A 27814-nucleotide genomic window follows, 5' to 3' on the forward strand; every position below is an offset into this window, starting at 1 on the left:
CAGCCTAATCCCCTTGGGTAAAGAGCCAGGTCTTCAAGGTCCGCCGAAAGCATAGCAGGGAGGGGGCCTGACGGAGGTCAATTGGCAACAAATTCTAAAGCGTAGGAGCCACGATAGAAAAGGCTCTAGACCTTGTCCTCACCAACCTCGCCTCTTTTACTGGAGGTATAAGAAGTGAGCCATTCAAGGACGATCTTGTAAGCCGGCGCCCCTGGTGCGAATGAAGGCGACTCTTTAAATAGAGTGGGCCGGCCTCATGAAGAGCCTTATAAGTTAAATCCAGGATCTTAAATTTGGCCCGCGCAACCACAGGTAGCCAGTGCAGTTCCTTAAGGACTGGGGTGATACGGTCACGGCGGCGACTGCCCTTAATCAGGAGAGCCGCTGCATTCTGCACTAGCTGCATCTTACGAACCGTAGTCCAGGGAAGACCAACATATAAGGCATTACAATAATCCAGCCGGGATAAGACCAGAGCATGTACTACTTCTGGAAGCAAGTGGCTCGGGAGGTAAGGGTGTATCCTTCGGACGAGATGTAGTTGATAAAGCACTGCCCGACTGACGGCTGCTATCTGCACCTCCATAGATAGCTGGGAGTCAAGAATGACCCCCAAACTCTGGACTTGATCTCTTAGGGGCAATAATACCCCGTTGAGCATCAACTCAGTAATCCCCAGTTTCTCTTTATCACCCACCAACAGAACCTCAGTTATATCAGGATTCAGTCTGAGCTTACTCCTGCTCATCCAATCCCTCACCGACTCCAGACACTTAGACAGCATTTCTATCGCCGGTGGTGGGGAAGATTTAAATGAGAGGAAGATCTGGGTATCGTCTGCATATTGGTGGAATTGCAGCCCGAATCTCCTAATGACATCTCCCAGCGGCCTGATATAAACACTGAATAACATCAGGGAGAGGATAGAGCCCTGAGGCACCCCACACGTGAGAGGCAAGGGCTCCAAAACCTCATCCCTCAGTATTTATTTATTTATTTCATTAAACTTATAGACTGCCCCATAGCCGAAGCTCTCTGGGCGGTTCACAAGACAAGAAACATCAGAAGTACAATAAACTTATAACAATATAAACACATTAAAAATTTAAAATGTTAAAAATTAAAACAATATCCACACATACAAGCAAGTTAAGAGCATGTTAAAAGCATGTTAAAAAGCCTGGGCGAAGAGAAAAGTTTTAACCTGGCGCCGAAAAGATAGTAACGTTGGCGCCAGGCGTATCTCCTCTGGGAGATCATTCCACAGTTCGGGGGCCACCACAGAAAAAGCTTTTTTCCGCGTCGCCACCCTCCGAGCTTCCCTATGAGTGGGAACTCGGAGGAGGGTCTTTGATGATGAACGTAGTGTACGGGCAGGTTCGTAACGGAGGGGTTCCAACAGGTATTGTGGTCCTTTGCCGTGTAAGGCTTTATAGGTCAAAACCAGCACTTTGAACCGGGCCCGGAAACAGATAGGCAGCCAGTGCAAGCGAGCCAGAATTGGTGTTATGTGGTCAAACCGTCTGGTCGCCGTGAGCAGTCTGGCCGCTGCATTCTGCACAAGCTGCAGTTTCCGAACCGTCTTCATAGGCAGCACCACGTAGAGCGCATTGCAGTAATCTAATTTCGAGGTTACCAGCGCATGAACTACTGAAGCAAGGTTCCCTCTGTCCAGATAGGGGTGTAGCTGGGCCACCAGCTGAAGTTGGTAAAAAGCACCCCGCGCCACCGAGGCTATCTGAGCCTCAAGTGACAGGGATGGATCTAAAAGAACTCCCAAGCTACGAACCTGTTCCTTCAGGGGGAGTGCAACCCCATCCAGAACAGGTCGAACATCCCCCATCCTGTCAGGGGAACCACCCACCAGCAGCATCTTAGTCTTGTCTGGATTAAGCCTCAGTTTGTTAGCTGTCATCCAGTCCATTGTCGCAGCCAGACATCGGTTCAGCATGTCGGCAGACTCACCTGAAGAAGATGAAAAGGAGAAATAGAGCTGCGTGTCATCAGCATATTGATGGCAATGCACTCCAAAGCCCCTAATGACCTCACCCAGCGGCTTCATGTAGATATTAAAAAGCATGGGGGACAGAACTGACCCCTGCAGGACCCCATACTGGAGATCCCAGGGTGCCGAGCAATGCTTCCCAAGCACTACCCTCTGGAGATGACCCACCAGGTAGGAGCGGAACCATTGCCATACAGTACCGCCCACTCCCAAATCAGTGAGTCGTCCCAGAAGAATACCATGGTCGATGGTATCAAAAGCCGCTGAGAGATCAAGGAGAATCAACAGGGTCACACTCCCCCTGTCTCCCGACAGAGGTCATCATACAGGGCGACCAAGGCTGTCTCCGTGCTGAAACCGGGTCCAAAACCCGACTGAAATGGATCCAGATAATCGGTGTCATCCAAGAGTGTCTGGAGCTGGTTGGCAACCACTCGTTCCAGGACCTTGCCAAGGAATGGAACATTAGCTACTGGCCTGTAGTTGTTAAGGTTTTCCGGGTCCAGGGACATTTTCTTCAGGAGTGGTCTTATAATCGCCTCTTTCAAGAGGCCAGGGACCACTCCTTCCCGCAGTGAAGCATTCATCACTGCCCTGGCCGAGCCGGCTGTTCCATTCCTGCTAGCTTTTATTAGCCAAGAAGGGCAAAGATCCAACTTAGAAGTGGTCGCACGCACCAGTCCAAGCACCTTGTCAACGTCCTCAAGCTGTACTAACTGAAACTCATCCAAAAAATTAGGACAAGACTGTGCGCTGGACACCTCGTTCGATTCTACTGCTACAACCTTTGAGTCTAAGTCCTGGCGGATGCAAGAGATTTTATCCTGGAAGTGCCTAGCAAATTCATTACAGCGCGCCTGCGATGACTCCACCATGTCCGTAGGGCCAGAATGTAATAGCCCTCGGACTATTTTAAAAAGCTCCGCTGGACGGCAGATAGATGATTTAATGGTGGCAGCAAAGTGTTGCTTCTTTGCTGCCCTCACTGCCTCTAAATACAGCTTAGTGTAGGCACTTACCAGTGCATCATTGCATCCATCAGGAGTTCGCCTCCATCTGCACTCAAGCCGTCTTCTATGCTGTTTCATCGCTCTCAGCTCCAGAGTATACCATGGAGCTGCATGAGCTCTACACCGAAGAGGGCGCACAGGGGCGATCGTGTCAACCGCCCGGGTCATTTCTGCATTCCACAGTTCCACCAGAGCTTCGACAGGAGCGCCAGCCTTATCAGCCGAAAAACTCCCCAGAGCCTTTTGAAAATCCTCAGGAATCATTAGTCTCTGGGGGCGGACCATCTTAATGAGAGGAAGGAGCGGAACCACCGTAGAACGGTGCCTCCAATCCCTAACCTCTCTAGGCGATCCAGCAAGATACCGTGGTCGACAGTGTCAAAGGCTGCCGAGAAATCCAGGAGAACAAGGAGGGTATATTCCCCTCTATCCAGTGCCCTTCTCATATTGTCCACCAGGGCTACTAACGCTGTTTCTGTCCCATGTTTGGGTCTAAACCCTGATTGAAATGGGTCAAGGTAGTTCAAGGAGTTGGTTCGCCACTACCCACTCGACCAATTTACCCAGGAATGGCAGATTTGAGATTGGGCGGAAGTTGTTTAAATCCAAGGGGTCTTTTTCAAAGTTGGAATTATTACCGCCTCCTTGAAGGCAGATGGCAGAGGCATATGTTCACAGGCATAGCAGTTTCTAGCTTTTGATATTTTGGGGAAGTGGTTTTCAAGCTTCCTAACGTTCCACATAGACTTGTCTGATGAGGAACCACTGTATGTCTGCCATCAAACTCCTGTGTTGCAGGGGACATTGCAAAAGGTTCTGTAGTACACACCTTGCTTAGACATGTTGCTGCCCAGTCGTGATGGACCCTCCATTATGGCTCCATGCACATGAACTGAAAGAGAACTACCTAGAATTGGGGTGGGGGGCAGGAAACATTTTTCAGCCCAAGGGCCACATTCCCTCATGGGCAACCTTCTAGGGGCCATGTACTAGTGGTAGATGTGGCTATCCGCACACCACTCTCCATCCTCCATCCAGGGAAGCCAGAATTTACAGGTCAAGGATACATTCCAGCCAGGTAAAAATCACTAGAGGAGGGTGCACAGTAGGCCTAGTGAGGGGCATAGCCTGGAGAAGAGGCATGGCCTAGGCAGAATCCCAGGGGCCAGATAGTGAGGAGCAGAGGGCCACATATGGGTCCTGGGCCTGAGGTACCCTGTCCCTGCCCTAGAGCATGTCCAAAGCCTCCCTATAGGTGCCTGTTTTAGGAGATAATTTGCAGTCAGTGGGCAAAATTGTTTGAAATGTTTACTGATCTTCTCATTGAGGAACCTTAAGGGTCTCCAGAACACAGTTTGGTATTCTAACATTGGTTTTCAAACTAGTGCTCAGTCCCACAAGGGAAACCTCAGCCAGGCCCACTTCCTACGCTGTTGAGGAGCAGATTTAAGACACTTCAGAGAAGTGATCCATAATTGAAATCACTGGGTTGTATCTAACAAAATCCTACTTAGAGTGGACCCTTTGAAAAGAATCCATTCATTTCAATGGCTCTACTTTTCTTCCAACAAGATTTTAAGTAGAGATCTTTCCTAGGCTGCATCTGTATTGGAATTGTTTGTATGTTTGCCCTGGGATCCTTTGGGAGGAAGGGTAGGATTTAATATAAAATTAATATAAATGATAATGATGATTGTAATGATATTTATATTAATATTAATAATGATTATGATACAAATTTAATATGGATAATTATTATATCAATGTAGTATTAATGATGATAATATACTGACTACATGATTATGATAATACACTTAGTAGTGATAATAATAATACACTGAATAGTAGCGATGATGATAATACACAGTAGTAGTAGTAGCAGGAGTAGTGGTTTTTTGTATTTGCTGTTTAAGATGTTTTAGCTTATGCTGTGCTCCGCTTAAAGTGTCATTAAATATAAGCAGTATATAAATTGTCTAAATAAATAAAGAATACACTTAGCAGTAGTAATAATACTACATGTAGTAGTAGTAGGCTGAGTAGTTGTGAAGATGATGATAATAATACATTTGACTACTAGGAGTAATAATAGTAACTGACTACTACTACTACTACATTAGGTGGTGGTGATGGTAGTAGTAGTAGTTGTAGTAGTAATAGTAATAGTAATAATAATAATACACTAAGGAAGAGAAGTACTAGTAGTAATAATAAGAATCCACTGAGAATGACTAACATTGGATACAACCCAGTAAGTAGCTGTGTGATAGCTTCTTCAGACAGCCATAAATCTTGTTTGTGGATGGTTTAACACATCTTCAGCTTGGGTACATTCATTTGCTCCCTTTCCCATACAGGAATAATGCCTGGACGGTACAACCAGGATGTGGGAGGGACAATACCCGTCTTTGCATTCCTTGGTGCGATGGTGGTCCTGGCGTTCTTCGTGGTGCAGATCAAAGCTAAGAGCAGGCCAAAGAGACGGAAGCCCAGAGTCAAGCGGCCGCAAATTATACAACAGGGTCACCCACCAAAGACACCGTCTGTTTGACCTCAGTTGCCAAAGATGACCTCCTCTTGCTGGCTGCTTCTTGGAATTGCGATCACTACTAAGGAAGATTGCTCGTGCCCTGGTGTTGGGTGACTTATGCAAGTAACCTCCTCGTGGTATCTTTGGTTTCTGACAAAAGAAGAACTCAAGAGAATCATCTTGAGATAAAAAACCAACAACTCTTACTTTCAGTAGCTGAACCCACCAAAGGCTTGAGCATTATTTAAAAAGAAAGGATATGTTGTTCTGTATTCCAAAAAGGGAGAAAAAGGGACCTCTTTTTTTTTAAACTGACCAAACCTTTTCATTAGAGACTATTTTCTATATTTATTTTAGGAAAGACTTGGGAGAAGATCCTCTTCAAGGCACTTGGCTACTTGATGGCAAACCATTTTTTTTTCTGAATGGAATGCAATTTTCTAATACTATATTAAGAAAAATCGAACTCACACCATCCTTCTGTGAGAATGAAAAAGAGAAAATCTGACAGGAAGCAGGGACAAGATCAGGTGGCAAACCCCTTCTGTTTATTTTTATAAAGCAACTTACCATGATGTTTTGTAATTTTTTGGCATGATTTCACCATTGTAGGTGAAGAAATTTTTTCAATAAATATGTTATCTTTATTGAAGCTGAAACAAAAATGCACAGAAGTTTTTACCCCCTTAAAAGCTTCAGTAGAAAGCTTAAACCATCTAAGTAGCAATTCTGCAAAGCTTTCTTTTTTTCATACTTGCCCAAACAATTTCATTTATAAACATCAATGCGAAGCTTGGTTTTTGACCGCCTTATAGACTCTGTCCTGGTTTGCATGCTGCGCTAAGGTAAACCATGGTTTGGCATACAGTGTGCAGGCTCTGTGAGAGGAGATGGCAACTTCTTTGCCTCCCCCACATTCTGCTGCTGTGCTGCGCTGAACCTAAGCCATGATTTGGCTTAGCATGTCATCCGAGTCCAGGTTTGTGGTTTAGCTCTCTCCAGACTAATCACAAGCTACAGCCAAGTTTTGTCTCACAGTTTATGGCTCATGGGAGAGCTCAGTACAGCAGCAGAACCCCAGGGAGGAGCAAAGTGACTGCTCTAAGACATGGTCTGGCTTAGTGTGACATGCAAACCATGCCTCTAGGGACAATCAGGCATGAAATAGCTGTAACTAATGTCAGTTGAAATAAACGTCTAGAGAGAGCAAGAGCCATGTCAAACGGTTGCAGCAAAAACAGTACTGTAGTGCTTTTAAGGACTAACATCTTTTGTGGACTAGAGTCAACTTTATAACATATCCTCTGATGGGTATGTACATAATGGGTGCATAAGGAGAAAAAATTACTCAGGTTAAACTGGCAAACAAATCCATAATGTACAATCTATGACAAGTGTCTAGCTTGAGACCTGTCAACTGAGGATGCTGCTGCTTGCATCTGATGGTTAAAAAAAAAAAAGTCTATGTAGAATAAATTAGTTAATCCATAACATGCTACAATACTTGTTTGCTGTTTTTCTCCCTCTCTCATAATACTAGAACTCGGGGACGTGCAGCGAAGCTGAATGTTGGAAGATTCAGGACATACACAAGAATTTCTTCACATAGTACATAGTTAAGCGATGGAATTCAGTCCCACGGGAGACAGTGATGGCCACCAACTTGGATGGCTTTAAAAGAGGGTTAGACACATTCATTCATGGAGGTAAAAGGCTACATTCTACCTCCACTGCTAGAGGCACTATGCCTCTCAGTGCCAGTAGCTGGGAATCACAAGCGAAGAGGGAAGCAGGACCTGGGCTTCCCGTAGGCATCTGGTTGGTTGGCCATTGTGAGAACCTGATGCTAGACTAAGGGCCACTGGCCTGATCCAGCAGGGTTTTTTATGTTCTTATTAAAATCAATGGGATTGAGTTGAGCATGACTTCAGACGCCATTTACATATTCTTTTACTGGCTGCCACTGCCTACACCTTTGCTCCTTCAGCCCAGGTACTTGTGAAGTGATTACATATTTACATGTCATGCTGACCTCAAAGCAGTTTCCATAAAAATATCTGTCAGTAACCACAAATATATGATATACAACATACTTAACAATTCATAACAATTTGATTTCATTTAGTAACAGAGATCAATCTTTATTTACACTCAACTGACCACAAATATAAAACATAATGCTGGGAGTTATAAAATAAAACTACATCGTAGCACAGGGTACACCGAGCAACAAACTGGATTATATAAACAACTCAAGTTATTTAATTACCGTTGACAATCATACAGGGTCTAGTCCGGATGGCCAAGTTCAGGAATTTTGCCACTTGCTCAGTAATTGCCTTATCTGAACCCTCAAGTAAAACAATAAAAAGGGACTCAAAAGAACGGCCTGGAAAAGACTGCATAATAGGGTATATTAGGTCTTTTCTAGCCCCTTTGTAATAGCTACAGTTAAACAGGACGTGTGAAACAGCTTCCACTTCATCATTATCACGGGCAACATCTGTTGTTTCTTGGAGTTTTTTTTATATCTGCCATCCAAAAGTTTAGAGGGTAGGACGTTAAATCGAGCCATTTAGTAACAGTTAAGAACCAAGCAGGAGAAAGAAGAATCAACTCGCAAAGGCTTTTAAAAACAAATGGGCCTTCACCAACTGGTGAAAACCCATTCATGTTGTGGCCATTTGTGCTTCCAAGGGGAGGGAGTTTTGTAACGGAGGGGCCACTACAGAGAAGGCCCTCTACAGGGTCTCTTCGTTAAGTGTGTGCTAAGAAACATGCCAACCACGTGGGTGAAAGTTTTTACATTATACCCAGACAAACGTGGAAGGAATCACAGAGGTAGTAGTCATGTTTCATAGAAATCTCTAAGCTAGCTCACTAGAAGTCCCTAACTGCACTCTAGACATGCTCTGCAACACGTGAAGAAAGTTGACTCAGCAACTTAATCCAGAGCGTGACAGTCTTAAGTAGGGAAAGTTTTAGATCGTAATCTGTGTCTCCTCCACAAGTCCTGCCTCTGTCCTGTCCACTTCTCGCGGCGTTGAGAGCAGGGTGAGGGGTGTGCCTCCAATGGCTAGTCCGAAAGAACCATCTCCTTGGCAACCGGCTCGAGGTTGGGGCGGTGATGCACTCGAGGCATCCTGGGAACCGCTTGGCAAAGGGGGAGTCACCGCCCCCTCTGGAACATCTTCCAACGGCTCCTCCAACCTGTCGGGGGGCGGCGCGCTCTCCGCTTCCGAGACTGCGCCATCCGTGGGAATTGGCCCGGAGTCAAACTTCCCTCCCCTCTCAAGGTCTTGCTCAGACTCAACAATTCCTTGGTCTTCCGCGCCCTCTGACAGCTGGGAAAACTGGAGCTCGTGTCTCCCCCCTCCCTGGCCCTCGTGGGGAAGCGGAGGCTCAACAGATTATGGGACTGAATCAGCCTTAGTCACCCTGATGGATTATCTTTATCAGGAGAATAACAGGGTTGCACTCCCCCTGTCCTCCTTACTTGATCTCTCAGCAGCTTTTGATACCATTAACCATAGTATCCTTCTGAGCCAACTTGGTGAGATGGGTATTGGAGGCACTGTTTTATGATGGTTCCAATCTTATTTCCAGAGCTGATTTCGGAGAATAGCATTGGGTGATTGTCTTTTGGCCCCCTGGCAGTTGTGCTGTGGGGTGCCACAGGGTACCATCAACATCCAATGCTGTTTAACAACTACATGAAGCCACTTGGAGCAGCCATTAGTAGATTTGGGGTGAGGTGTCAGCAGTATGCTGACGATAGCCAGCTGTATTTCTCTAACATCTGAATCGGGAGAGGCCGTGCAAGCCCTGGATCAGTGCCTGAACTTTGTGGTGGGCTGGATGAGGGCCAATGAACTACTCTGAATCCTAATAAGATGGAGAAGCTGTAGGTTGGTGGTTCCCAAGTTTGGATAATTGGTCAGGTGCCTGCTTTGGATGGAGTAGTCCTTTGAAAGAGGAGATTGGTAGTCTGGGGGTGCTCCTGGATCCAACTTTCTCACTAGAGGCCCAGGTGACTTGAGTGGATAGGAGTGCCTTTTACCAGCTTCAGCTGGTAAAATAGCTGTGACCATTTCTGGATCAGGATAGCATGATCTCTGTTGTCCATACACTGGTAACCTCCAGGATGGATTCCTGTAATGCACACTATGTGGAGTTGCCCTTGAAGTTGGTCTGCAAGCTGCAGCTGATGCACAATGTGGTGGTGTGACTGCTTGCTGGAGCATAGAATCCTAGAATAGTAGAGTTGGAAGGGACCTGTAAGGCTATTGAGTCCAACCCTCTGCTCAATGCAAGAATCCAACTTAAAACATACCTGACAGATGACTGTCCAGCTGCCTCTTGAATGCCTCCAGTGTTAGAGAGCCTACCATCTTCCAAGCTAATTGATTCCATTGTCGTGCTGCTCTTAACACGTAGGAAGTTTTTCCTGATGTTCAGCTGAAATCTGGCTGAACATCACCAACATGTTGCTCTTCTGCTGAAAGAATTGCACTGGCTGCCTGCTAGTTACCAGGCTAAGGTCAAAGTGCTGTTTTTGGAATATAAAGCCCTATACAGTTAGGGACCAGGATACCTGAAATATCATCTTACCCCTTATATACCGGTCGAACATTGCACTCTGCAGGTGAGGGCCTCCTGCAGATACCGTCTCATCAGGAAATCTGTTCTGCACAACATAGGAAGGTGGACCTTTAGTGGTGTGGTGGCGCTGTCTCTGTTGTCCTTTTGGCGCTTACTGGAGACCTTCCTCTTTCAACAAGCCTTTTAAGTAGAGCAGAGACCTTATCCCAGTCTGCATCTGTGTTGGAATTGCTTTTAAGATGCTTTTAAAGATGTTTTTATGTTTTAAAAAAAGTTTTTAAGAAACTTCGTTTTTAAGATGTTCTTAAGAAGTTTTAAATACGTTTTAAATTATGTTTTTAGAGTTTTATCATTTGTTTGCCGCCCTGGGCTCCTTCTGGAAGGACAAGATACAAATGTATGAAATAATAAATAAATAATAATTTATTAATGTATTAAATAATAAATATTCAAGGACAGTCCTCTATCTGAAGGGGTCCTCTCTTTGAAGGGCTCTTCAGCCGAAGGCTGGTTTAAAGATACCAATTAAGATCCAGTTTACATATAACACTAAGTCAAATCATGGCCTAGCACATATGTACGATCTGGAGGCAAGAGGGGCTTGAAGTAGTTGCCCATCCACAGTGAACACCTGGACAGCAGACTGAGAAGGCAGACAGGGTACCGGGTCACAGTCTTTCCCACTAGGGTAAGATGTTGTATTTCTGTTTAAATGATAGCAAATATTTCTGAAATTGCATCTATACTTATAAATTAGCATATATGATGTTTTGGTTCCTCTCTCTCTCTCTCTCTCTCTCTCCCCCCCATGTGTGTGTGTGTGTGTGTGTGTGTGTGTGTGTAAACCAACCACAAAACCAGAATAGCAGCATCTATAGGCAAAAAAAAAGAAAAAGGAAGAGGAATCCGCTCCAGATGCTAGAAACTACAGCAATCACTGAGCCAAACACTGTAGTTATAAAACCATTAAACCCAGCTCTTGGAAGTAATTAGTTACAAAAAATGAATTACTTGTAATTTATTACTTTTTTGAGGAACAAGTGGGTAACTTTTTTTACACTTTGATTGTAACAGAACAAGGAATGATTTATTACTTTTGAGGAATAATTGTAATGTTTTCAGCATTACGTTTGGGTTTATTGAGGGGGTGGGGAAGCAGGGGAAGTCTTCTGCTCTCTGATTCGTGGATGAAAATCATGTGCCTCAAACTGGCTTTTTTGCTGCATCTCTCTTCCCTTGTGCTCTTTGGGTGTTGAGGAGGTGGAGAGCAAGAGGGGGGTGGAGGGGAGAAAACATTTTTTTTTTAATGGATGGTGGTGGAGAAGAATGGAGTGGAGGGAGAAAGGAGCCGGAGGGCAAGGATGTGGATGAAGGAGGAGAAAGGAGGCAGCAGGAAATGGAGATAAACTGGAGGTGAGAGACGACAACGTGTGTGTGTGTGTGTGTGTGTATTACTACTGTGTTTGCACTTGGTGCACAAAGCGGCCTCCATCGCCCTCCTTGGCTACTTTGCTGCATTTGCAGTGTTTTAACTTTTTTGTACCCCAGGGGAAAATGTTTGCTTGGGTGGGTGGATGTACCAGAACTATGGAATATTGCTGTTAAAACAATGGGGCACATCTAGCTTTGACCATGTTCCTCCACCCCGTTCTGCATGGTCTGTGAATATGACATGATATATCTGTACCTCTCTTTTTTCACTCGGTCCTCCCTCCCACTTTTATTTTGGCAACAACCCTGTGAGGTAGGTTAGTCTGACAGTTGGTTCAGTCAAGCTGCACATACTCAGATTACTGGGGTGTGTGTGCTAACTCCTGCTGGAGTGCAGAGATGGACACGGGACTCTGCTTGCTTCCCTGAATATCAGGTGTGTTGGGGACCAAATGGAGAAGGTGGGGGATGGGGGGGCAGAGCTTTGCCCACACAGAGCCATTGCCATTTCTAAATTTAAATTCATGCAAAATGCAACCAGGCAGAATCTGAAAAGAGGAGGAAGTGGCCCTTCCCATCCACTCCCAAGAGCAGCACTCACAGGAGATCAACCCAGATGGCATAAATGGCACAGGGGGTGGGGGAATCGGGGGGAAAAAACACAATGGGCAGAGCCCATTGGGAAGGGATCAGCGGCGAAGCCACCAACAAAGGGGACCAGGGAGATTTACACATTTCCTCTTTGACAATACTAGAAAAAGAGAGAAAGAGAGCCTTGCGCTGGAAAAAGTTACCATGCACAATATCCCATCTGACTCGTTACCACCCACTCACATTTACTGCATAGTAGAATCTGCAAAAACTAAGTTACAGGGAGTACCTGAGGATCAAACGTAGGTTCCAAAGAGACAAACCACTAGCCTGAGAGAAGAAAACAACAGCTTCTAATGCTTACCATAAAATCCCTATTTGTAGGGTCGCCATAAGTTGGGATTGACTTAAAGGCAGTCCATTTCCATTTTCAAAGCTTAAGTATGGTTTAAAGTGATATATAAACCAGGCAACTGACTCCAAACCAGAGATATTTGCAGAGGGCTTACTTTTCCCTGCTGATTCAGGAGCTTAACAGCACCATTTTCACACTGGTCTCTAGGAACTGAACTCTGCCTTTAATTTTGCTGAAACAACATTCCAAAGTAATAAAAGAAAGCAACAGAAGCTATTATGGGTTTTCAAATGGAAATTAATGAGAATATATTTCTCTAGGGAAGGTCTTAATATATTTTTCTGTTTGTTCCTTGAGTTTGTGGTTCAGCTTTATTTGGAGTTAGCTGCTAAGTGAGAACAAAATCTTGAGGGTAAATCGAGCATTAACCCCAAGAAAGAACCTTTTGCCCAGCCAGCCTTCACCAATTTGACATGCTCCGGATGTTTTGGACTACAACTCCCATCAGCCTCAGTCAGAAAGCACCAGATTGGCAACTCACCTTGTGTCCTACCCATGACAATGTGCATTTCCCCTTCCCTGCTCAACATCAGTAATAGTCATGGGCAGACTATGACTATGCTGGGACATGGGGAAAGGTGTCCTACATATTCCTGGAGGGGAAGAACTTGACCCTGGGCTGCCATTTTCAATGGCAGTCACATGTTCCTCAGAGTCCTTGAGCAGATGGATACATGATTAAGACTTACTACCTTCAGAAATAAGATTCATGATTGGATACATTTCCCCATTCGCCATAAAATGAGGCTAAATTGAGGGTGTTGGGTTATGACACCCTACCAGAAAGCTGTTTTTGAACAGTAGATTTTATTGCAGAGGAGCACCAATGGCACGATTGCAGAGGTAAAGTGTTCCCTTTTATGTTCAGATTTTGTATTTGCATTTTATAAAAATGTCTACAATGTCTACATTGTGTGTTACAGAAAGAAATGAATCCTTACATCTTGTGGAGAAGGTTGCTTGCTCTTCCTATATACCAGTGGTTCTCAAACTTTTTTGGTTCGCGGCGCACTGTAAAACATATAAAAATGTTCTGGCGCACTTCATGTACAACATTTAAAAAATAATATCTTTTAAACTATGAATAAAAATAACAAACTATAGAAAACTATTACCCTATACAAATGGGTTTCTTCTCATTTTTAAAATAGACTTTCATAATATTTGAGGCACACCTAGCCACCTCTTAGGGTGCACCAGTGTGCCTGGGCGCACCGTTTGAGAATCACTGCTATATACATAGGAAGTGGCCTCATACTGAGTCAAATCATTCATCCATTGAGCTCAGTATTGTCTACACTGACTGGCAGCCGCTCTCCAGGGTTTCAGATGAGAGATTCCCATCCCTACCTGGAGATGCCACAAATTGAATTTGGGACCTTCTGCATGCAATGCAGATTGTCTAATACTATGCTATAGACGTCTCTCAGCTTGGGAGGTATGAGATTTCCACTGTATTTAAAAGGAGGTTAAGATGGTCTCCCTTTAGGCAGATTGCTGAATGAAGAAGAATCAGATTTATGAGAGAAACAGAGCTATGAAGATGAAGAGAGGTGTTTCAGGAGGTCAGCACCTCCAAGTTCTGAAGGAGCATCATTCAAGACTGAGGAGGAGCATTGCCCAGGACCAAGGCAGGTGGGTTGTCAAGGTAACAGGGCCCCGCCCTCCTTTGTGACTCCTCTTGCTGCTGGCCTAAAAGTCCCCAGCCACAAATGTCCAGTGTGGGAGTTAGGAGAGGAGGTGAGGAGAGTGTTGGTGGTGGTTAGTGAGCAGAGGAGAGGGAAGTTTTTGGTTTTTTTGTTTATATTTTCTTTATTTTCCCTTTATATTTTCTTTATTTATACTTTATTTTGTATCTTTATAATTTTCTTATTTTTTTTTATTTATACCTTTATTTTCTTTATATTTTTATTTTTGTTAATTTGTTAATTTTTATTTATTTCCTTATTTATATTGTTTCTATTTTTGTATATATCTTGTATATACTTTATATATTTTTGTATATATTTTATTTTGTATACATATTTTATAGATCTTTAGGGTTAGGGATAGGCATAGGGCTAGGATTAGAGGTGGGGTGGGGGTGGAGTAGCTTAGGGGGATATTTAGGTAGGTAGCTTAGATAGGGCTTGGGGGCGCTAAGAAACACCATCATGTTCAAACTGTAAATGGGATTTCCTTTGACTCTTTATATTCTGGGGGAGGGCCCAGATTCCCTCCCATGGCCTTGCCCCCCCACCTGAGGTCTCTAGGCCGGTCGCTCCGCTGCTCTCCTGAGCTCAGGGGCTTCCCTTCATGGGCCCCCCGAAGCCTGCCTCCACCACCTCCTGAGCCACAGAGACCAGGAGGACTCTCCCTCTACAGTCTGACCTATGCAAGAGAAGCCTTCTTAGGTCCTGCCTTGAGCTAACTGACTCGCCTCCGGAAGGGCTCCTTGTGATGTTCCTGTATTAATGTATATATGGTAAGTGCTGTTTGTATAGAAGATATGTGGTAAGTGGAATGAAAGAGGAGGGGGGAGTAAATGACCAGTACAATGCTGGATGATTGGCTGAGTGTTTGGATGGCTGAGAGTATAAATGGAAGGATGACAGTTGAATCTGGGGGGACGTGAGTGGGTTGTTTTGGTGGAGTTTGGAGGTGGGTGTGAGTTGGTGTATGTCAGGAGAGTGTGGAGAAAGAGGGAGGTGGAGTTCGGATTAGTAATAAGTCAAATATCACAGTAATAGATGAAACCATAAGCTTGTAGATCATTATCAAAGTTATATTGTTATTTCTAATATTTAATAAACACTATTTTGGTTTACCGGAGGCCTGATCCTTGGCTGGGGTTTCACAGACCAGAAGGGAGGGTAAGGTAATGACCAAGGCTGAAGGGAAACAGTAACAAATGGTGGCAGCGGTGAAGAGGAGAAGATAACATTATAAGTATCCAGAGCAACCCCGAGTTATGAGTTATCTGCATTGATACAAGGGGGTTGGGAACAGCATAGGCACGCAGTCACGAATGTAACCGGATAGAGAGACTCAGGCAAGGTCTCTGGGAACATTGGTTGTAGAACGTGACTGGTGGTGCTGCCTAGCAGGGGGATCTATTGAGATCTGTGCTAGAGTGGAGAGAGAAACCATAAAAAAGGACAGTCCGGACTGGTGGAGTCCCTGGTGGTGCCTAGTGAAAGGCAGTAGCCATGAGCAGGTAGGAACCTGACAGGGAGAGCCAGGGAAGGGCATCACACTCCTCTCCTCCAGACTCTTTCCCTGCGTTTCCCCTCTCCCTCCCGCCTCAGTCCCTCTCCTCCTTCTTTCATCTCTCCCACTGTCTACCTCAGCAGACCCTCCCCGCCTGCCTGCCAGCCACTCTGGCTCCAGCCAAGACTCCTTCACACTCCTGAGCTGCCCCAGGAGTTTTAGGCTCATCTTCTCTTGTACCTTCACGTCCCCAGGACACTCCAAGGGGGCCTCCTCCCTCTCCATGGAGGGCAAAGTTACCCTAAAAAGATTGTGCTGAGGATGCCTTTGCAGGCTGTCAATGCTTCCCACGTCTTTTGGGGAGAATGTTGGAATCTCTTCCATGTGAAGTCTGATAGCAATGAAAGGAGCTATGTGCGCATGCGCGTGCACACACACACACTCAAGACTGTGTCCATGTGGAGAACAGGTGGGTGTCTGTCTGCATAAAAGAAAAAAAAGGCCTTTTGCTGTATCAAGTCCATGTAGTCTAGTGGCCAGCCAGATGTCTCCAAGAAGCCCAGGATCCAATAATCCATTCCTGCTACTTGCCGTCTAGCAGGTGGAATTCAGTAGTAGGCTGCCTCTGAACCTGGAGGTTCTACAGAGCTATAATTCATAGACTCCATGAATTTGTGGGATCCCCTTTCCAACCCTCCAAGCTGATAGTCCTCACCACATCTTATGCCTGTGAATTCCATAAGCTAATTAAATGTTACGTGAAGCAGCCCTTTCTGTGCTCTGTGCTGAATCTTCCCCATCAATGATACTGGATGACCCAAAGTTCTAGTATTAGTTGGAAGAAACTCCCCTCTCTATCCAGTTGCTCTCCAAGCCCTCGATCACCTTGGCCGCCTCTTTCCTGCTCCTTTCCCAGCTGTTACAATGCCCTACACTTCAGTTTAACAGCGAATGCCCAGTGGGGAGGAGAACCTGGCTGGGAGTCCAGAGTCTGTGAGTTCAAATCCCTGCTTGTGTCTCCTGGGCGTCAAGGGCCAGCTAAAGATCTCCCCACAGTGAATGGCTCAGGGGTTACGTGCCCTGCCACCTGTGCAGCCGTGGGCAAGCTGCATAGTCCCAAGGAGTCCAGTTGCCCCCCAGCTGGCAGTTGCGGACAAGGAAAGGGCTTGGCTAGTGCAGCTGTGGCAAGCTGAGCAGGCCCTAGCCAGCTGGGGAGGACTAGCCTCAGAGGGAGGCAATGGTAAACCCCCTCTGAATACCGCTTACCATGAACACCCTATTCATAGGGTCGCCATCAGTCGGGATCAACTTGAAGGCAGTCCATTTTTTTCATGAAAATGAAATTGTAGGTCAGTGTAGAATTATTTCCTGTCCTCCAGACCCTCATCCCTGACAACAACCACCTTTCTGGTATTTCTAGTTACAGGCTTCTGTCTCACATTCCCCCCTCCCCATCTGTTCCAGGCTCAGATGATTAAGGCAGTTTATACGGAGGAGGGGGAGTAAAGTGTCCCCCTCAGAGGAAAAAAAGGCAGCTGAGGCTACAGGTGAGCAGATTACCTGTTGGTGGGATTCAGAAGGCGTAAGCGGGATGGCAGCTCAGGGCATAGGATGGGGGGCAGCTCACGTATGTATCCCAGAGCAGTAAGAATATCAACAGAGTCCCGAGGGCCAGACAGAGAGCCTGGAGGGCTGTGTTTGGCCCCCAGGCTTGAGGCTCCCCACCCCTATAAGAGGACTCAGAAAAGAGCAGAAGCAGGAAGGTCAGGAAGGAGAATTTTGGAATAATCAGTTGTGGCAAATACTAAGAAATAAACTAATCTGTCTCCATATCCTTCCTTTCTCCTCCCAATGCAGCTTCTTGGCAGACCAGGAACATCTCCCAATCGCCTGAGGTTAGTTTTTGAGAAAATAACAAGAGCAGGTAGTATAACCCTAACAATAGGAACCCTAACCCTCCGGAGCCCAGGGCAATGTCTGCTCATGGTGTTTGGCCCCAGGACTCACACTGTTTTCTGAGTTCTGCCGCTCAGATGCAGAGAAGCCGTCCCCTCAATTCACTGTTTCCAATTGCAGAAACTCGCCAGGGATGAACGTCTCCTCCAGGGGATCATAAAAATCTGCAGGCAGGCTTCCCTGGGGGGCAACGATACCATCTCTTTTTCAAAAGACCTCACTGCGCAGACCATTTTGGTGAGTGAGATGCAGGCCTGTGGGTCTGGCTGAGGGGGGGGGGCTGCCGCCATTTGGAATGGAATGGCCAATTCCAGCTGAAATCAACCCTTGAGCCTGGGGGATGAGACTGGAGAAGTCCTCCTGACGTCCATGGGGAAGTGACTTTTATCTTCTGCTCTTTGGTCTCTCCCAGGACATTATGGGAAATTGGAACAATTTTGCTCAATCAAAGAACATTTTGCAAGAGGCCTTAGACGCCATCTTCAAATTGAGGTATGCTGTATTTTTTAATGGATGGTGCATCGTGGTGATGGATCTTTATTCACAGCAGAAGCTGACACTTTCCTCTCTATCCCTCCAGCTTTATAAAACCAAGAGAATATAATCAATCATACATGTGGCCTTTCAAGCGGTGTGTGATCAGAAAAGGGAGCATGAAGGGGAGGTAAATCATTAGTCTTGTGTTTTGACTTGCATTTATATGGCTGTTTCTTCAGACACTTGAAGCATTTTCTGCATTGCTAAAAATCTGTTCTCTCTTTTTTCTCCTTGGTATATCTTCTCCTTTCCTGAATCATGGACTCACTGGGATGACAATGGTCATCACCATCAGGACCTCAAAGAGCATTTCAGTCTGATACTTCGGGGCCTCCTCTGCGAGGCCCCAACTCCCAGGACCCTCTGCCTTCTCATGAATGTAAGTGTATTGATGGCATCAGGGTTTGTTTCATCCAAGGAGAGCCTTGCAGGGTGAAGCCACCGCCTGACATACTTTTTGTCAGCAGAATCACCCAACATGCACCCCTCACCCCCCCCCCCTTTGGCAGGCAAGCTGGACACATGAAATAGCATCATCCCACACTTCTGGTAGTGACAGACAAAGAGCCTGCCTTGCCAAAAAAAAAAAAACCCGCCCCATGGAGCAATCAGAAGAGAGCCTCTAACGCAGACCTTATATTTGGGGCTGGATCATTTGAGAGCCAGTATGGTGTAGTGGTTAAGGCAGCCTTTCCCAACCAGTGTGCCTCCAGATGTTGTTGGACCACAACTCCCATCAGCCTCAGCCAGCTTTGCCAATGGTCAGGAAAGATGGGAATTGTGGTCCAACAACATCTGGAGGCACACTGGTTGGGAAAGGCTGCGTTAAGGTGTTGGACTACAACCTGGGAGACCAGGGTTCAAATCCCCACATAGCCATGAAGCTCACTGGGTGACCTTGGGCCAGTCACTGCCTCTGAGCCTCAGAGGAAGGCAATGGTAAACGCCCTCTGAATACCACTTACCATGAAAACCCTATTCATAGGGTCGCCATAAGTCAGGATCGACTTGAAGGCAGTCCATTTCCATTTTCCAGTTTCACCTTGGAGGCACATGGTCCTTCTAGAACAGTTGAGGACAGCAAGCAAGGGATCTATTTAGTGGGATAAACTCCATAATGGGTGGCAGCCACGTGCCTCTTAGGTCCAAACCAGTCTCCTGATTCTGAGATGTTGTTTCCTCCCACAGGACCTGAAATCTTATTTGATCAGCAGGAAGGACAGAAAGTAGGTGGCCAATGGCATCACCGCTGCTGGCCTACGCAACTAGTATCCCTAACCTGAAGGTTAGTATCTCACCTGCCTTCCTTTGGCATCTTTACACCCCACTTGATAGCCACTTTCAGAAGATCTCAAAACAGCTCACAAAAGATTCTCACCCTAGTTATCCCATTCAAGTCTGGTATCAAGAAGTCAAATCATGTGGGGCTGCCAGGGTTATTCAGGTGGCATTTGCTGCCCACATCCTTGGACTTGCCCTTTGACCTCTGCCTTCTAGGCTGCGGGGCCCACTGAGGTCCTCTGGGGCAAAAGGCTGGGGCTGAGCAGCTGGTGATGGAGGCAAGTCTTCCCTTCACGCCCTCACTCTGGCTTGTTTTGGCTGCCATGTTCTCTTGTATTTTTTTTTAGTATCTAATTCTGCGTTTCCTTTCCTCTCCAGCAGACCAACCTCCCTCCAGAATTATCCAATCTGTGGCCAAGGAACAGAGCAGGTAAATAGAATCCACAGTGGGACTCCCTTCCCAAAATAAAGCCTCTCAGGTGAAAGGTGCATGCCTGAGACAGACCTCCTAGGTCAAGGGCTTGTGAAATCCCAGCCTTGCCCCAGAGCAAACATGGCTCTTTCCCTGAGGTAGTCCCCACAGCACAATTGCAGGCTGGGAAGCAGTCATTAGCACCCACAGCAGGATCTGCAACATGAACCTCAGCCCATAAAGTCCTCCTTTGTTGATGTCAGTGACATGGGCCTGGATCCAGGCTCAATGGACCCTTGGAAAAGCATGGCTAGGTCCCACCGACTCCATTCTCTTCAGGCTGCTATCCACCCCCTACCCCCCCGCTCCCACTTACACATTAGTGCCTTTTTTGAGTAGGAAAGTAGGTGCTGGCAAGGGGTTGCTACCTTTCTTCACCAAAATACAGAACCACTCATCAACATCAGGCATTGCATCTTGGAAAATAAAAGACAAAGGCTGTCTGGTTCAGCCCCCCTCCCCACCAGAAAGCAGCCCAAGAACATATAGGAAATATAGCTCCACAGGGGAGTGAGTACTGCTACTGAACAGCAGTGGGGGAAGAAGGGCTAAGTTGACACTTGCCCTCCTCCTGTAGCATGTGTGTGTGGGAAAAGGGAAGTGTTGGAGATGAATGGTTTTCAAAAGCTCCGGTCCAGTCTGGGGCCTGTGGACGAGGCGGCGGCTGAGTTTGTGGTGACTTGTTGCTTGCTATCTACGCCTCCTGTGCTCTGTGTGGTGGATGGGAGCAGAAATTGGATTATCTTCGATAAGAGCTTGATGCCTGCTGGTGACGTTGCTGCCTGCTCTGAAGAGGATATTTGACGCATCTCCAACATTTTTAACATCATCCGACGCCGGTGCCTGCTTGTATAAAGTGTGGGACTGTATTTTGTGTGTTTGGCTATGAAGGAATGTGTGGGTGTGTATATCTGTGATTGTGTTTGATGTGAGTGAATACATGAGTTTGTATATATAAGTTTTACTATGTGCCTGGGAAAGAGGTTTTTCCACCAAACGGGGGGACTTGAGGGGGCCCCAATTGCTGTAGTGACGGGCAGAGGGAGGTATGGCGCTGTGTCAAGGACATGCCAGGTAAGGGGAACGCGGCCCAGACAAGTAGTGGCTGTGCCTTGTTCCAGTCCTTCTCACATCCGCAGGGTTGTTGGTTGTCCTTTCAGCCAACTCTCGGATCTCCAGTTGCTGCTCTTAAATGCCAGATCGGTACACAATAAAATCTCCCTCGTCCATGATTTAATTGTGGATGAGGCAGCCGATCTGGCATGCATAACCGAGACCTGGGTGGGTGAGCAGGGAGGAGCTAGTCTTTCCCAGCTCTGCCCACCCGGGTACCTGGTTCAGCACCATGGTAGATCTGAGGGTCGGGGAGGTGGGGTTGCTGTGGTCTATAGGAGCTCTATCCCTCTCATCAAGCACCATGTTCATATAGCTACTGGCCTGGAGTGTTTGCACCTTGTGTTGGGTCAAAGGGACAGACTGGGAATCCTGTTGGTGTACCGCCCACCCTGCTGCCCAACGGCTTCCCTAACTGAGCTGACGGAAGTGGTCTCGGAGGTATTGCTGAGATCCCCCAGACTATTAGTACTGGGGGATGTCAACATCCATGCCGAGGCTACGTTGTCCGGGGCGGCTCAGGACTTCATGGCCTCCATGACAACCATGGGGCTGTCCCAATATGTTAGTGGCCCAACACATGTGTCGGGGCATACTCTAGATCTTATTTTTGCTACTGGACATGGGGATAGTGATCTGGATGTGGGGATCCTTACATCTCTCCCTTTGTCATGGACAGATCACTGCTTGTTGAAGTTTAGACTCTCAGTGGCCTTTCCCCTCTGTAAGGGTGGGGGACCTATTAAATTGGTCCACCCCCGGAGACTGATGAATCCTGAAGGTTTTCAAAGGGCTCTGGGGGATTTTCCGGCTGATAAGACTGGCGCTCCTGGTTGAACTGTGGAATGCGGAGATGACCCAGGCTGTTGACACGATTGCTGCTGCGCGTCCTCTCCTGTGTAGAGCTCATACAGCTCCATGGTACAATCCAGAGCTGAGAGCAATGAAGCAAGATAGGAGGCGGCTTGAGCGGAGGTGGAGGCGAACTCCCGACGGATGCAATTATGCACTGGTAAGTGCCTCTACTAAGTTGTACTTAGGAGCGGTGAGGGTGGCGAAAAAACAATATTTTGCTGCCACTATTAAGTCATCTCTTTGCCGACCAGCGGAGCTCTTTAGAGTTGTCCGAGGGCTACTTCATTCTGGCCATAAGGACTTGATAGTGTCATCAGTAGCCCGCTGTAATGAGTTTGCTGGGCACTTCCAGAATAAGATCCTATGCATCCGCCGGGACTTAGACTCCCAGTTTACAGCAGTTGATCTGAATGAGGCATCCGGAGCACAGTCTTGTCATGTTTTATTGGATGAGTTTCAGTTGGTTCAGCTCGAGGACGTGGACAAGGTGCTTGGACAGGTGCGTGCGACCACTTCTGCTCTAGATCCTTGCCCCTCTTGGCTTATAAAAACTAGCAGGGTTGGAACAGCCGGCTGGGCCAGGGAAGTGATAAATGCCTCTTTACGAGAGGGAGTGGTCCCTGGCCGTCTGAAAGAGGCGGTAGTGAGACCACTTCTGAAAAAATCCTCCTTGGACCCTGAAAATCTTAATAGCTATAGACCAGTCGCGAATGTTCCATTCCTGGGCAAGATCTTGGAGTGAGTGGTTGCTGGCCAGCTCCAGGCGCTATTGGATGAAACCGATTATCTAGATCCATTTCAATCGGGTTTTAGGCCCGGTTTCGGCACCGAGACAGCCTTGGTCACCCTGTACGATGACCTATGTCGGGAGAGGGACGGAGGGAGTGTAACTCTGTTGATTCTCCTTGATCTCTCAGCGGCTTTTGATACCATCGACCATGGTATCCTTATGGAGAGGCTCGCGGAGTTGGGAGTTGGAGGTACAGCTTGGCAGTGGTTCCGCTCCTACTTGGCGGGTCGTCTCCAGAAGGTAGTGCTGGAGGAACATTGCTCGACACCGTGGGCTCTCCAATGTGGAGTCCCGCAGGGGTCGGTTTTGTCTCCCATGCTTTTTAACATCTACATGAAGCCGCTGGGTGCAGTCATCAGGAGCTTTGGAGTGAGTAGCCATCAGTACGCTGATGACACGCAGCTCTACTTCTCCTTTTCATCTTCTTCAGGTGAGGCTGTCAATGTGCTGAACCATTGCCTGGCTGCGATAATGGACTGGATGAGAGCTAACAAACTGAGGCTCAATCCAGACAAGACTGAGATGCTGTTGGTGGGAGGTTTCTCTGATCAGATGGTGGATGTCCACCCTGTTCTGGACGGGGTTACACTCCCCCTGAAGGAGCGGGTTCGTAGTTTGGGAGTATTTTTAGATCCTTCCCTGTCACTCGAGGCTCAAGTAGCCTCGGTGGCACGGAATGCGTTCTACCAACTTTGGTTGGTAGCTCAGCTACGTCCCTATCTGGACAGGGAGGACCTCACCTCAGTTGTCCATGCTCTGGTAACCTCTCGATTGGATAACTGCAATGCGCTCTATGTAGGGCTGCCTTTAAAGATGGTTCAGAAGCTACAGCTTGTGCAGAATGCGGCGGCCAGACTGATAATGAGGACCAGGCGGTCTGAACACGTAACACCTGTTCTGGCCCGCTTGCACTGGCTACCAATATGCTTCCGGGCCAGATTTAAAGTGCTGGTTTTAACCTATAAAGCCTTATACGGTGCAGGACCACAATACCTGCTGGAACGCCTCTCTCTATATGAACCTGCCCATACACTACATTCCACATCGAAGGCCCTCCTCCGAGTTCCGACTCATAGGGAAGCTCGGAGGATGATAACAAGAACTAGGGCCTTCTCAGTGGTGGCCCCCAAACTGTGGAATAGTCTTCCCGATGAGGTGTGCTTGGCGCCGACGTTGTTATCTTTTCAGCGCCAAGTTAAAACCTTCCTCTTTTCTCAGGCATTTTAGCCTATTTTAGTCTTTTAAATATGTTTAACTGATTTTAGATTTGTGGATGTCTACATACATGTTCCTTGCACCGAATTATTGGATTTTATTGTGTATATTTATATTTCTCTGTTGTACACCGCCCAGAGAGCTATGCTAGTCGGGCGGTATAGAAATTCAACAAATAAATAAAAATAAAATTCAACAAATAAATATAAGCTGTGAGGGAGGCAGAATGACTGGGAGCTGCTATGTTTGCCAGCCCGAAATGGCCATCGCTGGGGTGTGTGTGTTCCGATGGTCCAATGTCGGTGGTGATGGTGGAGGTAGGCCCAGAGGGGGTCACATGGAACCCAGCAGCTCTGCAAGGATGGCCGTGGCTGCTAAGTTTATTATTTAATTTTGTGTGTTTCTGCCTTGGGACCTTTGAGTGGAGTATAAATATGGTAAATAAATATATGAAGCTAACATAATTAAGTCTCTTTTTTCTTCTGTTTTCTTCCATCCAGAGGAAATCTTCATTGGAAATAACTACCATTATAGCTGAATGTCACAGACTGGTTCAAGTATGGAGGGACCATTGTTTCTTGTTCACTGGGTCGTTATAAGTGGATTATTGTGGATTTTGTTGTTGCTATATATATATTTGTCTTTTTCTGGTACAATAACCAAGTTTGTTGAGATTTTGAGCTTGTCCTTCCTTTTATTTTCAAGCCCTTTCCTAACGATCCTCTCCAGGGAACACCTTTTTCACAGCTGTATTTAACTATGATAGATAATTTGCAAGGATGCATGTAGCTATATTCACTCTCTGGTTTTTGTTATTGTTTGAACCACTTTCTCCTCAATTCACAGTCAGGGTTTGTACATCGTAGAGTGGATTCTGCATGCAAGCCATATGAATGACACCCAGTAACAAGTCCTTAAAAAAGGCCCTGTAATAAAATTATGCATGGCATGGGGAAAGGGAGATTTTTCTCCGTTTCCTAATACAAAAACTTGGGGCCATCCAATGAAGCTGAATATTGAAAGACTCAGGACAAAGGCAAGTCCTTCTCATGTAGATTAGTTAATACTTTGGCATTCACTTCCGCAAGTTGTAGTGATGGCCACCTACTTGGATGGCTTTAAAATCAGTGTTACAGGATTGTTGGGGTAGGTTTGGATGGCATCTGGGAGACCCCTTCTAGCTTATAATTGTGTGCCTATAAGAGACACAGTTTGCACTGGAAGAAACTTGCTCCACTGGTTAGACCGGTTTCCTTCATTAAGCTAGTCTGTGTGCTGGTGGGCCTGTCAAGTGACCCTATTAACAAGTGTAGGAATTGGCCAGCAACTCTTTCAGAAGAGAGGCTTTCCCCCCAACAAGGAAGTAGCTTGTGTGGCTGTGTTTGAGTTTGTCTGAGGAGAAGCTTGGAACAAGGAAGACACACAGAGAGGCTGGCTTGCTCTTTGTGTCTGAAGGGACCTCAAAGCTATGAGCCTTGAGGAGCAAGATCTGATGGACTGTTAATGCCATTACAGTATACATATACAGTAATGCCATATTACACTCAGGATTATATGTGTAAATAAAAACTGCATATCCTATAAGACAGCATACTCTGTCCGCTAACCTTCTTTCCAAGGAAACCAAACCCTGGGTAAGTGCTGGCACCCCTGGAAGTCTCGCCTTGCTCGGAGATGGAGGTGATGCACAACAGAATGTTAAATTCATGGAGGGATAAAGCTATTAATGGCTACAAACCCTGGTGGCTATGTTCTGCCTTCATTGGCCTGATCCAGCAAGGCTGATATGAGAAGAGAGTGAGGGCAGCAGGCAAAGATAACATCAGAGCCTGTTCCAGTCAGACTGTTCCCCTGGCCCCAGGACCAACAGACACACCATCTACCCTGTGGGAAGGATGAAGAGAGCAAGGGAGGAAGGCAAAGACAGCATCAGGGCCCCTCTCTAGTCGGACTGTCCCCAGCCCCAACTTTACATTGCATAGAATGTATTTGTTTTAGTACTACTAGGGGCTCTGCGCCTGCTCACTTTGCTCCCCCAACCCTGCCTACTGTTGCCAGTGTACTCCTCCATGGGTCACCAGCACTCCCTTCCCCCCAAAGGTCACCAGCCCTCCCTCCCCAATAGGTCCCCCTCTTCCACACCCACCCACCCACCAAGGGCCAGGCCCAGCCACCTCCAGGTGCCTTGCTTGCCTTTGCTGTTGCCCCATTCACCCGCTCATCTTGTTGCTGCCGCCACCGGGCCCCACAGGCCCCACTGCTGCTGCCGCCACCAAACACTGGGTTGACTTATGCTGCTGCCAGGTGCCTTGGGTGCTACCAGCGCTGCTATCACTGGGCACCTTGAGTGCTGCCACTGTTGTCGCCGCCGCCACTGCCGCTGCCACCACCACCGCTGCCGCCACCACCACCATCAGGCGGCTTATACAAACAGCAGCACCACTACCGCCCTGCTTTGCAGCATCACGCTATCTTATATAGGAAGAAATTTGGGGGTTTGGGCAGAAAGGCAGCCTATAAATGCAATAAACAAATGAATACTATTCTCAGGTTCATAGCCCTGATCCAGTTCAGCAGTTCTCTCTTCTCCCCAGCTCCTCCTAAGCTTGTTTAAAACAATGGGAGGTCCAGCTTTATGTATCTCCCACATTTTGTGTGATGCCAGCGTTGGCATATTCCTGATGTGAAAACATGGCTTGTTTATTGCACAGACATCTATTCCAACAACAGAATCCGTAAGAACAAACTCACGCTTCACATACTGGCCAGAAATGGACCTTCCAAGGCTGGGGGGGAGGGTTTCCATATTTTGGGTGCATCCTTCAGATGGCGAAGGCCTTCTCTGACATTGAAGGGATGCAGAGAGGAGCCTCTGCAGAATATTATAGCGAACAGACTTGCTTAAATGGGAGAAGAGTATCACGCCTGTCTAAGTGGCAGCTGAAATCTGGAGAGGCATTTTTTCCTAATTTGGCTGATGGATGTTTTTGAATTTTCAGGAGGATGATTACATGAAGATCTGCCCAAAGATAGGAACAAGGCTCCTTTACTTTTAACAGGAGTGCAGAATAGGGGATTTCAACAGGTGTAGCTTTGCTAATTTTTTGCACAATAAACAGCAGAATCCCAGAATTCTCTCTTCTGCCCAGTTGTGAAGAAACCTAATTCTCCTTTCCCTCATGTCAAGATGCTGAGCACTGCGCCCTGTGTGCTTGCTGCTGCGCCTTCCATCATATCTGCTGTACCTGTACATTTGTAAGTGATTATTACAAAGGCATCACAAGTGCCCCAAGAAAGTGTGCCTCAGATCTCTTGTTGGTGGAAGGCAGGGAAACCTTGAAATGATCATGTCACAAGCTATCATGCTGCATCAGCTTTCAAGAGGAGTGTTTGTGCATGTTCTATGGTCACAACTGCACCATACATTTAAAGCATTACTATACCACTTTAAGAGTCATCCCCCCCCGCCTTTCTGGAAACTGTAGTTCAAGTGTGGGGAGGCTTTAGGTCTCCAAATATTGATGAACTACAACTCCTTTTATCCCTGGCCATTGGCCATGCTTGCTGGGGCTTAGGGGAGTTGTAGTTCAGCAACATCTGAAGGGCCAAAGGTTCCCCACACCTGCTGTGGTTTGTTAAGGATGCCCAGAGTTGTTATAAGAGGTTTAACAATTAATCCTTCTTCCCAGAGAACTCTGAGAGCTGTAGGTCTGTGATGAGAACAGGGGTCTTCTAACAACTCTCAGCACCCTTAACAAACCACACTTCTCAGGATTCTCTGGAGAAAACTAAGATGGTTAAAGTGGCATAATAGTGCTTTAA

General features: G+C 46.7%; 1 protein-coding gene and 1 long non-coding RNA gene across 3 annotated transcripts in view; both read left to right on the plus strand.

The window, feature by feature from the left end:
• Positions 1-7037, plus strand: part of MBTPS1 (membrane bound transcription factor peptidase, site 1) — a 66962-nt gene extending 59925 nt beyond the window's left edge. The window contains exon 23 of the mRNA XM_061593751.1: positions 5373-7037. Within this exon, the coding sequence (XP_061449735.1) occupies positions 5373-5566 (194 nt within the window). The 3' untranslated portion in view covers positions 5567-7037. The remainder of the gene's footprint in view (positions 1-5372) is intronic.
• Positions 7038-14828: 7791 nt separating this feature from the next.
• On the plus strand, positions 14829-18638 carry LOC133369300 (uncharacterized). 2 transcript variants are annotated; one of them, XR_009758864.1, is made up of 6 exons: positions 14829-15048; positions 17631-17668; positions 17850-17966; positions 18142-18221; positions 18310-18393; positions 18562-18638. It is a non-coding gene; the product is annotated as an uncharacterized LOC133369300 (long non-coding RNA). The 2 variants fall into 2 exon arrangements; XR_009758863.1 differs by lacking the exon at positions 14829-15048 and adding an exon at positions 17168-17320.
• The last annotated feature ends 9176 nt before the right edge of the window (positions 18639-27814 follow it).

Source organism: Rhineura floridana, chromosome 13, assembly GCF_030035675.1.
Source record: "Rhineura floridana isolate rRhiFlo1 chromosome 13, rRhiFlo1.hap2, whole genome shotgun sequence".
Lineage (NCBI taxonomy): Eukaryota > Metazoa > Chordata > Lepidosauria > Squamata > Rhineuridae > Rhineura > Rhineura floridana.